Consider the following 16069-nt stretch of genomic DNA (forward strand, 5'->3'; position numbering starts at 1 on the left):
TTCGGGATTGTATTTGGGTCATCTGGGGTCAAAAACAAGGTCACTAGGTCAAATAATAGAACAACCTTCTGTAGACAATAGAGGTCACAGTTTTCATCCAATCTTTATGAAATTTGGTCAGAATGTTTATCTTGATGAAATCTGGGTTGGGATTTTATTTGGGTCATCTGGGGTCAAAAACTAGGTCACTAGGTCAAATAATGGAAAAACCTTGTGTAGACATTAGAGATCACAGTTTTTATCCAACCTTTATGAAATTTGGTCAGAATTCTTGATGAAATCTGGGTGGGATTGTATTTGGGTCATCTGGGGTAAAACTATAGGTCAAATAAATAGAAAAAACTTGTGTTGACAATAGAGGTCACAGTTTTCATCCAATATTTATGAACTGTGGTCAGAATGTTTATCTTGATGAAATCTGGATTGGGATTGTATTTGGGTCATCTAGAGTCAGGAACTAGGTCACTAGGTCAAATCATAGAAAAACATTGTGTAGACAATAGAGGTCATAGTTTTCATCTGATCTTAATGAGTCAGGTGAGCGATTCAGGGCCATCATGGCCCTCTTGTTTGCATAATAACACGATGTTATATTTCGCAAACCTTTTATCGACACTGCAACTTGAAAATGAGTCTTTTTTTATCGTCACAATTTAACACTACATGTATAGCATTTTGGACGCAAAGTTCATATAATAACCAATAAATCTATTAAACAAATGGTTTGTGTTTAGGTAGAATATGAAAAATTGATTTCGTTTGCTCAATTTCTTAGCTGTCTCGCCGAGTCAATGCGAATAGCTTGCGTTAATCGTCCGATAACAATATTGGTTAAGCGTCGTGCGTTAATATTTGACGTGAGATCCCGACTGTCGCATGATGACCGTAAGATGCAAGCACGTCAATGAATAGCACGTTCAACAGACTCGGATTCAATCGAAAACGAGTATCAGACGTTCGTCGTCCTTACGGTGAGAGGCGCTTTTGTTTTTAAGAGTGCGTGTTTTCCGCATTTTGCGTCGGATGCAGTTGATTACAACCGAGGCTTAGCATATGATTGGAAATCGAGATTTTATAGATTTAATGTGAAGAAAGTACAAACAGCACACGCACGTCAGTCTTAAATTTCGCAGGCCTATAGCTGCCGTCTGCAAATATATTGAAAACTTAATATCTTGTATTTGAATGAATTACTTTTTAAACGAGTTTTCAAGTGGACCTAAGAGAATAGAATGAAATCTCTAGAGAAACATACTTGTTTCATCGAGCATTCTTTTTCTTTCTCTTGTATTTTGTGTTGACGGAATAACATTAAAAAGCATAAAAGAAACGTTCACATTCAACAAAAGTCATTTATCATATAATTACAAACCGTAATTCAATTTTATTTCTCTATTAGCTGTGTCCTTGTAAACACGTTTACCACACGCCATTGTAAAAACTGTCAATAAAAGTACAACTACACTAGCTGTTATTAATTCTCGAGTTATTGCCCACAACATAAAGAATTGTTCATATTTGTTTATGGTGACCTTGACCATGCCCACAATCTGGCGCCAACCGTAAAACCAACGACATAACACAATTGTTTCTGAAAACAAATTGTTTACAAATACTAACTCATTTCCTAAAGTCAAAAATTAAAACTGACATGTAAGCTATTAAAGAATTGAGACAACAAAACTGACTAACACATGTATTTGCTTTAGATTTTTTTTTACATACACATGAAAGACAATATAGATATACAAAAATACGACAAGTTGACAAGAGCATGATAATACTTAACCATGTGCATTATAAACATTATACATATTACCGGTAATCAATATTGAAGTGAGACATGTTTTCAAATTTAACAAAGTTTATCATCAACTTCGACTTGAACACAGATCTACATGTACACAATTTGCTTTTTTTTAAATATTATTTTACTATATGTTTTATACATTTAAATAGAATTTTCAAGACAGTTCATTGCAAAAGTAGTCCAGTACATATACTTTTTTTTCCAAAACTTAAAATAAGCTATTTTTTAGCAAAATTCATGTTATGAGTGAATGAGATAGAAGACATGGCTAACAAAATATATTAAATAAAAAACACATTTGACCTTAGAGTGAGAGTGAACTGTCAAGATAATGAACACTTCTTCCATCTCCCCCCCCCCCGCCAGCCCGATAGCTGCTAAACACAAACATTATTAAATACACACTCCAATGTTGTATATCTTATGCAGATGTCTATGACATATAAATATTAATCAGACATTTTGATAAAACTTTAAGGGAAAAAATTCTCAGAAACGCCCTGGTTGTGCCAATCACAAAGAAACACATTTTTATCATACATCTTTCTTTCCCTTTTATTTGTATCCTTGCGTTAATCTCAAGCATGTACTTCTTTTTACATCACATCTTCTTTTAATGAAAATAAAGACACACTCTTCATGTTAAAGATAGCTTTTCCACTCTTATTCTGATTCTAAGGCTCTCATAACTTTTCTTTTAAACATGTCTTCATAACAATATAATATGTTACATACAAATTGACAATTATATATGATTTAATCTTCTGAGGACAAAACCAACTTTTGCCAAATATAAATTACTCGATATAAATAACACAAAATGCTACTACGGTAATTAATTTATATCTTAATATTACAAAACTCATGAAGGGGAAGCATTTTCCTTGTCAAACATGGACGACAGAAGGCGCTTTTTTGCCTCTCCAGCCCTGAAGAGTCTCATTTTTAAGGAGGGTTTTTCAGGGGAGGGAACTTTGTCTGGGTCTGTTGGACTACTGGACACAAGGATACCTGCAATGAAGACAGGTAGAATATCAGAGGAATCTCTCTGCACACCATTAAAATCAAGCTTCCAAAGGAAGAATTTTTAAGTAAATATGTGTACATGCAAAACAAATGATGCTGTTTAAAAATTCCTGTGAATGTCTAGACCTCCATGTTGATGCATTAGGAGGACACAGAGAGCACATACCACTGATAGGAGGCTGTGACTTCTCTTCTTCCTTGAGAAAGCTGGGCAGGTTGTCAGGGTTGAAATCACAGTTCTTCTTGTGGGTTTTCAGCAGCTGTAACTGGCCAATAAACTCACAACCAGATCGTCGGAACGGACAAGCTACCTAGAGCAGTGATATCATAAATATATACATAGGAGCTTTGGGACATGCTAAATACAACAGTGATATCATGCTTACAGAGATAGAAATTCTGGGACAAACTATCCACAGTAATTATATCTTAAATATGTATATGAAAAGTTATCATTATAATATATTTAACAATATTTTCTATCAAAAACATAAAAGTGATTGTAATTGTAAGATGTTAAGTTTATTTTTGCATTGATTATAATATTGAATTGTCAGATTAATATTGAATTGTCAGATTAATGCTTAGGAAATAACAGCACTCATAATGTACCATTGCTGAAATGATTCTGATATGAACTGTTGATTGGTTTAACAATTATGGCCAAAAAATTCACTTAAAACACATAATAACTGGTTCTTATGTTAAATTCCTGATTGGAATTATTTTGAACAAGAGATGTGTTCATCTGAAACACAATGCCCCCCTATTGCGCCGCTTTGTAGGATGACCTTGACCTTGAACTTCCACCACTCAAAATGTGCAGCTTCATGAGAACACCGCTTTGAAAAAAAAAAAATGTGTTTAACCTTTGACCCTGAAGGATGACATTGACCTTGAACTTCCACCACTCAAAATGTGCAGCTTCATGAGAACGCGACTTTGAATTTTTTATTATTTTTTTTACCTTGAAGGATGACCTTGACCTTGAACTTCCACCACTCAAAATGTGCAGCTTCATGAGATACACATGCTTGCCAAATACATATATCAAGTTTCTATCTTCAATAATGCAAAAGTTATGGCCAACGTTAAAGTTTTTTTTTCGGACAGACGGACAGACTGACATACACACATACTGACATACTGACGGACAGTTCAACTGCTATATGCCACCCTACTGGGGGCATAAAAACAACACACACACACACAACAATAGCACCTCTCACTTACCATTTGGTCACCTATGATGTTTTCAAGAATAAAGTCATGATGCAAGTCTTTATGGGTCACAAGTTTCCTAAAAATGAAACACAAAGAATTACAGACTTTAGAATTATAACGCAGGCAAACCACTTGAATGGCAAAATGAAAACCAATTTGTTGCCTTGACAGCGTCTAATATCTACTTTTCGAAAATTTAGTACACAGTTAACATTCTTGGTTTTAAACTTCATATTAAATGACCACCAAAATCACAAAGGGATGTGACAATGAAGATAATGTTGAGGCTGGGGTGTCGGAAAGGATCTGGTGTCTGTCTAAGGATCAATAGATGCCCAGTTGAATACCCGCTCTTGGAGCTTTCTCATGATCTCTCAAGACACTAAGCATTGGTTCTACTCAGGAGTGCCCTGGGCAGCCTTTCAATGTAATTTATCTAAAATAAATAAGTTCCAACTGAAGTTAAATAGGCTGTATATAACTGTCACTGGAAAATAATAATTATATTGAAATGGCTCACTTACCTGTCTTCAGGACATGTCTTGCTGTTCTTTAACCAGGGAAAAATACACTGGAAAAAAGATGTGTGTCAACATTGAAAAATACACTGGAAAAAAGATGTGCTGTTCTTTAACCAGGGAAAAATACACTGGAAAAAAGATGTCAACATTGATCCAATCACACAGACATCACAGATAGAACCCAAGAATAAAATAACAATATGAGAGTGACCAACTGTGGTAAAAAGTTGCACAAAATAGCAAATAGCCAAAGAGTTAGGTATCAGATCATATTTTCAGTTTTTAATTCAGGTGTCATTTTTATATTTAGTAAATGATTAATAGTAAACACAAATTGATACATTTAAAGTGAATCTCTTAGACAAAGTCACAAGTCTCTTGGAAAACTGGATGGTTAAAAAAAGGGTTAAAGGTGCGGTTTATAGTCTGCATTACCTTAGATATGCATTTTCAGCCGACTTCAACATTAACCCCCCAATCACTGGGATTGAAGTCGACTGGATTAATTTTTTGGTCAGAAAAATCCAGTGCCCTAGGCGGGATTCCAACCAGGGACCATCCTATCCCTAGACCAGCATCTTACCATTAGACCACTGTCCCCCACTGGACTTAATGCATGTGCACTGGTTAATAAGGGACAACACTTTCTTTGTCCTTTCCCGATTTTCGTTTAGAAGAGATTCGAAATATCCCATGTCAGCCTTGATAAGCATGTTTTGATTGCCCAGGCTAACATGGGATGATATTTTACGCACATGCATAATTTGGTTAATGGTTTTTCCAGAAAGTGTGATAGGCTCATATGTATGCCAGATACCTTTTTGCAGAAACTGTGTCCACAGGGCGCTCGTTGGGGATCTGTGAATACATCCTGACAGATTGAACAATAGAGATGTTGACTAACAGACCCAGGATTAAGGAAGTACCTGAAAGAGAATCACACAATTTTCAAAAAAAATATATCATACAAAACATATATACATGTACCTGGTGTATTATGTACCATTTGTATAAAAGTTTATAGAAAAAAACATAAATGATACTCTTTAATGAAATGAGATAAAAAAATGTTTCTTAATTGAATCATCAATATAATTAACAATACCATGCAAACACAGGAACTCTGTTTGAGACAATGATAATACTATTTTTTCATAAAATAAGTTTTAAGTTTTATAACTTTTCACTTGAACATATTAAGGACTTAAAACTTGACTCCCTAAATACTTTTGCTTTCAAACATATCATTCAACAACAAAAGTGAAAATTATTATAAATGTATCTATTTTATCGATCATCATTGACTGTTTTAATGCCATTAACAGGGACTCTAACTGAATTGGATACAGTCCTCTAAATAAATTCATTAATACTCTCTTGACTTTGTCATCAATCTAAATACACTGATGTCCAATTAAACCTCCTTTAACACTAATTTGAAATGAATATCAAATGTTTATCACTCAGTTTCTGGATCACTATTTCTAATCACAGTTGCGCATTTAACTTTTAATACTTAAATGGTCTCTATTCAACATCACTGACTGTCTCTAATGGATAGAGTTTCCTATTGGTTATTCCATGTTTCGTCTGTATCTTTGCGGCACGAACTGAACCATCATTTCCGGTCATCAGCTCCAGGACAACAGCAAGTTTTCAACAGATACGTGGTCCCTCATCGTATATCTGCACGACATCTTTGACCCGAATGTGTATCTCGTTAGAGCCCGTTGTTGTGTGGAACTCTCTTAAGGCAGTTAAGTTCTCAGACTTCCAACGTCTCAAGAACTGTTTGATGATGTCTGACTGCTGCTTCGCTCGATTGGTAGGTGTTGTCTGGTCACTTTGAATTTGCGTGATTTCATCGTCGGGTAAATGTGTGTGATGAGGAAGTGACATCATCTTGCGGCCGTAAAGTAAATGTGATGGCGTTAACGGCTCCAAGCTGTCGATGTTGGATGATACGTGCGTTAGCGGACTATCGTTGATAACAGCTTCAATCTCTGTCATTATCGTCTGTAACGTTTCCATGGACACGTATCGTCTTCCGAGGATCTTCTTTAGAGACGTCTTAGTGAGCCTGATGAGACGTTCCCAAAAACCACCGTACCATGGTGCACATTTGGGAATAAATTGCCACTCTATTCTTTTTTGTCTGAGCTCTTCTTGTACGAATTAGGTGTTGTAAAGCCTCTTAAGGTGATTAGCAGCAGCAATATAAATCGTTGCATTACCTGATATCATCACCATGGGCAACGACTTCCGGCTGGCAAATCTCCGGAACTCTTGAAGGAACGAGTCGGTTGATAGGTCATGTGGGGGTGGGGTAGGCGGAGGTTCGTCCGACATGTAAGAGCGGAACTGAAAGCTTATTGTCGCCTCGTACACATTACCAACTGGCTGACTTCCGGACGATGTCTGCCTTTGAGCAGGTGGAGGCTGTGGGCTGTTGTTGGTGAAGTTATCTGCATAGCCAGGAGAGAATGGGGTAGGTTTTTTACGATAACTTTGTGAGTGACCGGAATAAGGATCTTGGCGATTAGAACCTACCAATGTTTGCCTTTGATATGGAGACTCAGTCCTATTTCTGTTCGTATATTGCACAGGCGACATTGGCTGACTATAACTACCACCATCGTTATAATCTCCTCTTTGGTTGTAGCTGTTGTCATTGCATATATCACTTTGAGTTTGTGGATTCAACTGTAACTGAATACCAGATGTCGACTTATATGAGTACTTATTCTGTTGTGATTGTTGCACGGGCCTGAAACTATCATTGTTCTGTTTATTCGCACTACCTCTCACAGGCATGGTTCTATACCCAGACCTTGGCGGAGTTTGTTGAGACATTATTAAGTGCTTGGTACCCAGTTCCAAATCCGATACAATAATCTGGAAGTGTAGAGTATTTTATCATGGTGCTCCACAGGGGACGAAAACTGACCGGACCCGATGGGCGTGGGAGACATAGGAGCGCTTATTCAGGGACCTTTCTTGATTGTGAGATGCAGGATGTGTGTGGCCTCGCAGATCACCTCCTGGGCCTCGTTGTGGGTGATGTTCGTGGCGTTCAAGTTTCCTATCTTCAGTACAAGATCGCCGGGAGCCAGGCTGTAAGAGTTCTCCTTCACACTTCCTGGCGTCACAGTTCTGTCGGGAAAGAAAGAAGAAGCGTCCAGCGTTTTCATTAGGATATTTTGTAGCAGGCTTTTCAGTTATTTGAGGAGGCCAACTTGTGCGAGCATCGAAGGTGCTAGTTGCTTGGGGGGTTCGCTCCCCCTGAATTTTCTTTAAATAAAGGTGCTGAATCGTGGCCTCTGAGCGAGTTTGGGCTCATAATGTACATAATTTTGCTCAGTTAAAATAGAGGATATTTATGTCAATGGTAAAGGAAAAATAAAGTCCTCAGTTTACATCAACTCTGCAATTATCAAGATTTTGATAAAAACAGATATACATGTTTATGTATAAAAAAAACATTAAAACATGGAACACCAATTCGACTTTTAATAATTAATTTTCCAAAATAAAACAGAGTTTGGTGTGATTCTAATCTAGTTGCTACAAAAATCATCATCCGATGATCCACTATCTGATTCTGGGTCATATTCCTTTGATGCCAGGTTAAGTTTTCGTATGGCTATATCGACAGCTGTCTTAATGATGCTCAGCTCATTATTCCCCTCAGTAGCATCGGTTTGGACCCTAGCATCCACAAGTGTAAGAACTGGTGCTGATGCTGAGGCCTTTGGCTGCTTCGGGGGAATCTTCCGCCGCTCCTTCTTGTCTAGCCACTGCTTGACTGCTGACTTGATAGGCTGCTTGGCTTCAGGACTTAAATAGTCAAATAATCAATATGGAAATGTAGCATGTTTTTTTCAGATTGAATTTTACTTTTGAACTTCAATTTAGATAAAATTTTACTTTTGAACTTTATTTTTTTCAAAGAACAGTATAAATGGCCCATTAAATATAGAAGACACTGTTCAAGATCATGGATGACCTTAAAATTTTGTCAGAGGCCCCCTGGAAAAGATGCATAAAATTTGGGCATAGATTCTCCTAGCATACCAATTTAAAGAAAAATTTGGCAGTTTGGCAATGCAGATTTTACAACAAAATCGCGCATAGGTTGCCCAAGCTGAGGCAATCTTAGGATTTAAATATGTTGCCGAGAAAGCTTCTTTTGGTCAATTGTTTTCCAATACAAATTTGGACAAAGCTAAACATTGCAGTGCCAATTCAATATATTTAGCATTTTAGGCATTGTGCCTAGGCAAACTCCAACCTTAATCATGACGATATCAGGATAGTTTGGGGCTCGAGAGTTTCCTAATGAAAGACTCACTCTTCTGTAAAATGTGGTTATAAATAAATCCACTTACCGTTCGGAGGCTCAAAACTCCGCGGAGAAACCAAACTTCGGCATGATCTGAACCATCAACAAAAATTTTCGAAAATAAAACCGAAATGTAACAGGAAAGTGCATTCATCCGGAGGTGCCGGATAATGATAAACGTTAAAAAAAACTTTAACAAAATAACTTCAATAGCGAACTATCGGTCTTACTCGAAACACAAAAGAAAAAGTCATTTCTTTTTCTTTTTTAGACATGTTGACATTGTCAGTTCGTGACCTTTAATCAAAGTCGTACACTCATGTTATTCGCTTCGCGATAAGACAATTATAACAAAGCGACCAATGAGAAAGCAGTTAACATATATCGGTTACGGTTGTTTACTTCCATTTCAGACAGTTAATAAATGAATACTAAATATCTTGCATCTGCGTGAACATTTGCCGATTTTTTAAAGATTTTTTTTCTCGAATTTGAACCGGCCCAAATAACATTTGAGGCGGTCAAATCGGCCGCCGGCCGCCTCCTAATGAAAACGCTGAGCGTCTGGGTTCAAACAATTGTTGTTGCGCTGCTGATTACTTGAATTTCTATGGTCATCTCGGTAGTATGCAGGGTTGCTCTCTTCTCCTGTTGATCTCGGAAAGCTCGTAAGTGGCACAGCTGGATATCCAGCTCCGCTGAATACGTGTCTGTTTGAAAGATCTCTTCCTCCAATCCCTCGATCTCCGTCTGTGAAAATATTTTCTCATTTAGTGTCTCTAGAATCGTGACTTTCGCTTCAATAGCGTTGAGAATAGCGTGAAAATCGGTCAATGAATCGTTCTCCTTAGATTGCTCGATTTTCTTCAAATATTTCTCAATGAAACGGCGGTGACCGGCTCTCTTTATCTGTATTTTCTGTAGATTCATTTTTTGTAACTGCACCAATATCGCAAAGCGTTGTGTGTTCATGTTCTTCCTTTGACACGTAATTACACTAAAGCGCAGCGCGGCAAATAACGTTACGTTACATTCGGAAAGCTCGTTAGCGGCACAGCTGGAAATCCAGTTCCGCTGAATACGTGTCTGTTTGAAAAATAAAAGTACGGAAAGCTGGTTTTGAGAAAAAAAAGCGATTCCAAAACTCGTTCAGACGCCATTTTGTTTTAAAGCCCCGGTCGCCAATTACGTAATGTCAACGCGTGCCAATGATCAGCGGTTACTGGACAACAGGTGCGAGATAACCGGAAGTTTGAAAATAACCTATTTTGGAACAGTGTGCCAATAACCGGTTATTTGCACACTTGCTCAATACCGGAGGTTTTAACAAGTTACGAGTTATTCGCAAAAAAACGGAATATTTTGTTACTAAATATAGTAACATATGAATTAAGTAAGGCTTGTCATTTTTGATACTTGTTAAAATTTAACATATAGAAAAATAGATTCAAGTTAGCACCAACAAAATATGACGACTGCGTAATGTCTAATGAGCTACATGTACGAGAAAAAAACGAATTCGAAAGGGTACGAATCGCCCGATTTACTAGTAACTTTCATACTCGTCTATTAAAGTTGCAAAGCTATGCAAATGCTTTTTAAATATCTATCACTTTCAAAATTTTACCGAATTTCTAGTTTGATTACCGTTCCTCTTCATCTTCTTCTGTGTGTTTTCTTTTAGGCATTACTTTGAATTTCCAGTCAGTACAATAATCTGTGTTTATCAGAACGCTTTGAATGTCAACACAACAAAAAGTGTCAATTATTTTTAGAGTCGATTAACACTTAGGTCCTATTTGAAAGATATTATCAAATAATATAACTATGTGAGTAAATGATTATATTTAAATAGATTTGTTTAATTAAGTTTCCTCGATTCTAGTAAGGAAATACTAAAACACGAATGATTGATCGCGGTTAGCCAAGCGATTATTGAAAAAAGCAGACGAAGGTTAATCGCTACTAAAAGTTTACTTAAATGAAAATAGGAATTATTTTAATAGATCTTCTGTTCAAAATTTAAAATGTTCGTTTTATGCAGGCGTGAATCAAAACATACTTATCAATTGTATGCAAATTAAATGTGTGTATTGAATGCATTGGTGAATTAAATAAGAGAGAATCAGATATGAACGACAGTATTAATTCTACAATTTATATGCATTTTGGAATTGAATGTGCTGTATCTTGCTGAAATTGTACTGTATCTTGCTGAAATAAATCAGGAGGATTCGTACTTTGTGTAGCTTGTATGGGCATAGTAAAAAACACCAGTTATTGCAGGCTTACTAGTCATGCTAGTGTGACTGTAAGGGTTTGTTGGTAAGATAACGCCAGCGGCCACACAGCATTATTATATTTTGTTTCATTTTCACTTGCAGGTTCTGAAACAATATGGAGAAATATGTGTTGTTCTTGTTGGTTACTTCTGATCAGGAACAGGCCATCCAGAATCTGTTTCAATCAAATGGCTGGGTTTACACAAAAACAGGTATAGACAACTTTATGACTTTAGTTTAAAACAATTGCATAGTTAATGGGGCTAGTTTTCGTAACATAAGTCAGAATATCAATTATCTTGCCTCGAAGTCTGTGTCTGTTTATGTAACTCTGATTGTTGTTAAATTTATGGCAATGTGTTGCATTTATCTTTGTCATAAACAGGGGTTGTTTACTAACTTTTGTGTTAAATTTTTATTGAGCGCAACAGAAATTTCCCATATGGCCATTGTCCTCACTTCACTTTACCAGTTTAGATCTCATGTATTGCTTTCATGGCCCTATGTTCTGAGTGACATGTTATTTTTTTTTGTCTTAAGGCAATCATTCTTTTAATCCTCATTTTTGCCTAAAATAAGCAGTAAGTTATCAATATTAATGAATGATTTTTATTCAAAGCTCAAAGTTGTTGTAATAAATAATATAAATAAGATGAACAGACAAGTTATTATTTGATTGGCAATGTTGATAGATTTGTATTTTTACGGCATGGTATCTTCTGAATTGATCTTTCAGTTCGTTGGTTTGTCTTTCTGTATGATCTTGATGCAAAATGACAGATTTCATACATACATGTAGCAGTAGTAATGCTTTTTTCACAGTTTTGATGAACACAAGCAACACACCCTCATCAATTGACCTCATTATGACCTTGACATGGACCATTTTGGATAACAAATAATTCAGAATGTCCAGATTCTTGGTTAATATAAAAACGATTAGTTTTGTCTGACCCCAATAATGCCTCCTTTAATACTTGAAACAATCATGTCTTTGAACACTACATGTATCAACGCACCCATTATATTTATTTGGACTTGATATGGACTTACTTTGGTCTTAAGACAAATCAAATATCCAAATTCTTGGTCAATCCAAACTGATAGGTTACGTCTTACATCAATAATACTTACTACATATTCTTAATACTTCCATTAAGCACTAAGCACTCTCACATCTACTTACCTCATTTTGACCTTTACATTGAACCTATTTTGGACTTTTATTTTATATTTGTGCCAAAAAACCTTAAAGGCGTCCACTAGGAGCATGATCATTTATTGAACGCAGCATCTTGTAACTATTAAAATTTGTGATGAACCACAATAGTTCCGTTTTGTTAATATACATTTGCAGTGAAAAAAACAACAAGACAAATGTTCATTCAAAGCTTAATGATACCATTTATTACAGGTTGTAAACCGTTTATCGGAGAGGAGATGCGGTCTTGGAGCAAGGAACCAGTTTCATATCGACATTTCCATTCAGGATATATGCCAGCCATTGACTTAAGTCAACAGAACTATCATGGCTTTCATACTGGATACATGTCTGAAGCTACCAATATGCGTGCTAATTTCAGGGTCAGTGATTACTTCTACAATTCCATGGACCTAGGTTCTCATAATAGAACATACATGCCTCTGACATCAAGCTCCTCCACTCTAGTACCATTTAGCACTGCAAGTTCTTTTGAGCCTCAGCACACATCACATGGCTCTTATTCTGCTAATGCAGTATCACAACAGCAAATAGACGACAGTCAACTGACAAATGAAATTATTATAAATACACAGTCAGGAAGCCAGAAAACTTTTAACCAGTCTAACAATGAACAGCATCTACAAACTAATCATTTAGAAATTGAAAATAGAATATTGGATGATAGTCTAAAAAATAGTCTGCCAGCACCGTTGACTCACACTTCAAATATTGAAGATAGAAATAAACAGGAAGATCAATCAAAAGAAATGTTGGGAAAATGCATTGAACAACATGATATCAATGAAACAAGGCACAGTGAAGAACATACAAAAATCAATATGAAATGCGAGACTCCTAGTGGGAAGTATGCTGCATCTAGTGCAGAAATGAAGGAAGAGAGCCTGCCTGTTACATATATTGAAATTAAGACATTGAATACTGAGCATGAATCAGATGCAGAATCGGATAACACTGTTGACATTGATGAGGCCTCAATTGAAGCGTTTGTTATACAAGTAAAAGAGGATGCATTCCAAACAAAGCTGTCAGACACAGGAAAATCGATTTCCAAGAAAGTAGATTTTAATTCTTGTGGCTTTAAAGAAAAACTAGAATTAAAAACAGATAATGTCATAATGGAAAATAATATAAATGATAAACAAAGAATTATTGATAATAATGTAAAGGCTGACAAACAAAGGAGTAAAAAAGTGAAAAGTAAAGCAACATTATCTGTAAGAAGCAAGCACCGCAAGTTGAATGGAAGAAGAACTGAGAAGTCGTCATCAGGGCTTGGACTTATAAGCAAAGAAAAACGATACTCTGTTAATAGAAATCTACGGATACATGCGTTTCATAAGAAATGTAAAACCATTCCTCAGGATTTAAATGATGATAATTTTAGTGCCAGTGAGAAAGGTTATTATTGTGCAGATTGCAAATTCATTTTTGTTAAGAAAAATAAACTTTTACTACACAAGAAATTGAAAGCTGGGGGCATTTGTGTTGCAGACTGCATTTATTGTGATGCTGAAGAAAACAAGAAGGATATATTTTACTGTACGAAATGTCCTAAAGTGTTTGACACCAAAGAGCTGCTAGAGCGGCATGCAGAGAGGCACGCTGTGGAAGTGTTCACCTGCAAACACTGCGACCAGACATTCTACACTATACCTGATCTCAACTGTCATATGCAAAATGAACACAAAGTAGAAATGGAGACGCATTTGTGTGATTTATGTGGCTCAAGATTCAAGGACAAGAAAATACTGAATCAGCACAGGAAATATGTCCACACGGATGAAAGACCTGAAGAATGCCCAACATGCAGACGGCGCTTTAAAAACAAGAGTCAACTAAGAAACCACCTTGTTGTGCATAAGGATGCATCAGATTTGGACCTCTCCTGCGAAGTCTGTGGGAAGATGTTTGTGCGTGTGGCAACCTTGAAAGATCATGTGCGAAGACATAGAAAGGAGTTTACCTTTTTCTGTAACACCTGTGGTAAGGGTTTCTACAAGAAATCTGGCATGGAGGAGCATATGAGGGTCCACACAGGGGACAAGCCTTTCACATGTAAGGTGTGTGGGTACAAGTGTGCGCTCAGGTGCAATCTGGTTAAGCACATACGCAAACACAGTAAGCAGCTACCAAAACGAGATGATCTGATGGAACCTGGCAAAGCTCTATATCTTCAATCATATCTCAATTAGTTTTATTCAGTAGGCATGGTTATACCCCACTAGTACTACCAGTAGGTGGGGTAGGGGTATCTGTGGATTGATTTGTTAGTTGGTCCACTTGTCTGTGGGAAACTTGTCTGGACTCTAAACATACTTATGCGTTGAAGGAATAATTCTGTCTGTCAGCGGTCAAGGTCACAATTTAAGGGCTGGTCATGGCTAGCTTAGTCTTTTGATTGCTGGACTGTACATCCAAATGTTTTGAGTTTAAATTCCAGCCCAACCATCTAACTTGTATGGTAAATTTGTAAAAAATATACCCCCGTTTTGATTTAAAAATCTCGTCAAGAAGGGTAACCTCGTTCTACACGAACATAATTTGAATCTAAATCTTCCTATGCGCCTCTGACGTCTTAGAATTGTTTAATTCTGTTCTGTGAATATTGTCATGCGTCAAAGCAAGATAAATACAAAGCTTATTTGTAGTTTTTATAATAATGTGTGTGGCTACCTACCACTTTTTGGAAAGCTTTAGATAAATGCACGTTCATGTTTTCCATTCATAAAATTAAATGAGCCACATCATGTGCGCGAAAAATAATACCCTTTAATGAGGCAAAATAACTTAAGTGATTTTTATAGCAGACAGAAAAGCTATTGGCCAGACAGAAGAAAGGAACACTGTAAACAGAGAGCTCTTGTAGGTTGCATTGATGAATTGAAGGGTTTTAAATGTAAGCAATACGAGAGACATAGATCTACGTCTCTGGCAGTATTGTGCTATCACTGAAAAATATTTGGTTTTTAAAATAGTTCGAAAAAATTGTCACATCAATGAGTTAAATTGAGTTTTACTGCTACTTTATAGGTCAAGGTCATAATTTAGGTCTGTAGGAAACTTCCAAACAGTGTTCCACAATTGTTAACCACTTCATATGAAACAAAGCTTAATACAGGGGTATTAATTACCTTCCGCAACAGCTCTTTCAGATTAATCTTAAGCTCTTACTGGTACTAAAACCACCACTCCACCAGGAATGGGGTTTTGCCTTGCATAGGCATGGCGTTCTTAATTTAATACTGTGATGTCTCCCGGTTGCCATTAAATAAATTTGAATGTGTAGAAATAACTTCTACTCATTATGCAAAATGTACATATTTGTTTGTTATTATGTTGTTTTACAAGAATATATATACTTTTTTGTAAAACTTTATTTGTATAAGCCTTAGACAATCTTATATTTGTTATATTCAATTTTATTCCGTGCATGTTTATATCACAGAATGCATTGTCTTTGATACTTGTTGGTTCATAAAGTCAAATATATATTAACTAGTCTACATGTTTATTTAAGGATCTTTTATAAAATTATAACGTACACACTTCTATGAGTTCTCTCATAATTTGTATGTATAACATTTTTAAAGATGCTGTTTAAATAGTTCAATTTTAGAAGTATTAATTCGTATTATTTAT

The 16069-nt window shown here is 36.2% G+C and overlaps 2 protein-coding genes across 3 annotated transcripts; one reads left to right on the forward strand and one right to left on the reverse strand.

Moving 5' to 3' along the window:
• Window positions 1-1352: 1352 nt before the first annotated feature.
• On the reverse strand, window positions 1353-10852 carry LOC127866434 (E3 ubiquitin-protein ligase PDZRN3-B-like). The gene is made up of 6 exons (XM_052406959.1): window positions 10571-10852; window positions 5399-5507; window positions 4585-4631; window positions 4070-4136; window positions 3003-3147; window positions 1353-2821 (listed from the first exon to the last, which is right to left on the reverse strand). Exons 1-6 carry the CDS (start codon window positions 10609-10611, stop codon window positions 2673-2675), a joined length of 558 nt encoding a protein of 185 aa, XP_052262919.1. The 5' UTR covers window positions 10612-10852; the 3' UTR covers window positions 1353-2672.
• LOC127866393 (zinc finger protein 37-like) lies at window positions 10645-15915 on the forward strand. 2 transcript variants are annotated; one of them, XM_052406886.1, is made up of 3 exons: window positions 10645-10752; window positions 11308-11417; window positions 12620-15914. In XM_052406886.1, exons 2-3 carry the CDS (start codon window positions 11321-11323, stop codon window positions 14620-14622), a joined length of 2100 nt encoding a protein of 699 aa, XP_052262846.1. In that variant the 5' UTR covers window positions 10645-10752; window positions 11308-11320; the 3' UTR covers window positions 14623-15914. The 2 variants fall into 2 exon arrangements, with proteins under 2 accessions (XP_052262846.1, XP_052262848.1); XM_052406888.1 differs by lacking the exon at window positions 10645-10752 and adding an exon at window positions 10896-11009 and having other exon boundaries at window positions 12620-15915.
• The last annotated feature ends 154 nt before the right edge of the window (window positions 15916-16069 follow it).

This window comes from Dreissena polymorpha, chromosome 2 (assembly GCF_020536995.1).
Source record: "Dreissena polymorpha isolate Duluth1 chromosome 2, UMN_Dpol_1.0, whole genome shotgun sequence".
NCBI lineage: Eukaryota > Metazoa > Mollusca > Bivalvia > Myida > Dreissenidae > Dreissena > Dreissena polymorpha.

Excerpts from the sequence above, each read along its gene's own strand:
- LOC127866393 (XM_052406886.1), top strand. The coding sequence starts at position 11,321 with ATGGAGAAATATGTGTTGTTCTTGTTGGTTACTTCTGATCAGGAACAG. Across the intron at positions 11,418-12,619 it reads CTGGGTTTACACAAAAACAG|GTTGTAAACCGTTTATCGGA; the intron begins GTATAGACAACT and ends CATTTATTACAG.
- LOC127866434 (XM_052406959.1), bottom strand. The coding sequence starts at position 10,611 with ATGCCTAAAAGAAAACACACAGAAGAAGATGAAGAGGAACG. Across the intron at positions 5,508-10,570 it reads GAAGAAGATGAAGAGGAACG|GTACTTCCTTAATCCTGGGT; the intron begins GTAATCAAACTA and ends ATTCTCTTTCAG. Across the intron at positions 3,148-4,069 it reads ACATCATAGGTGACCAAATG|GTAGCTTGTCCGTTCCGACG; the intron begins GTAAGTGAGAGG and ends TCACTGCTCTAG.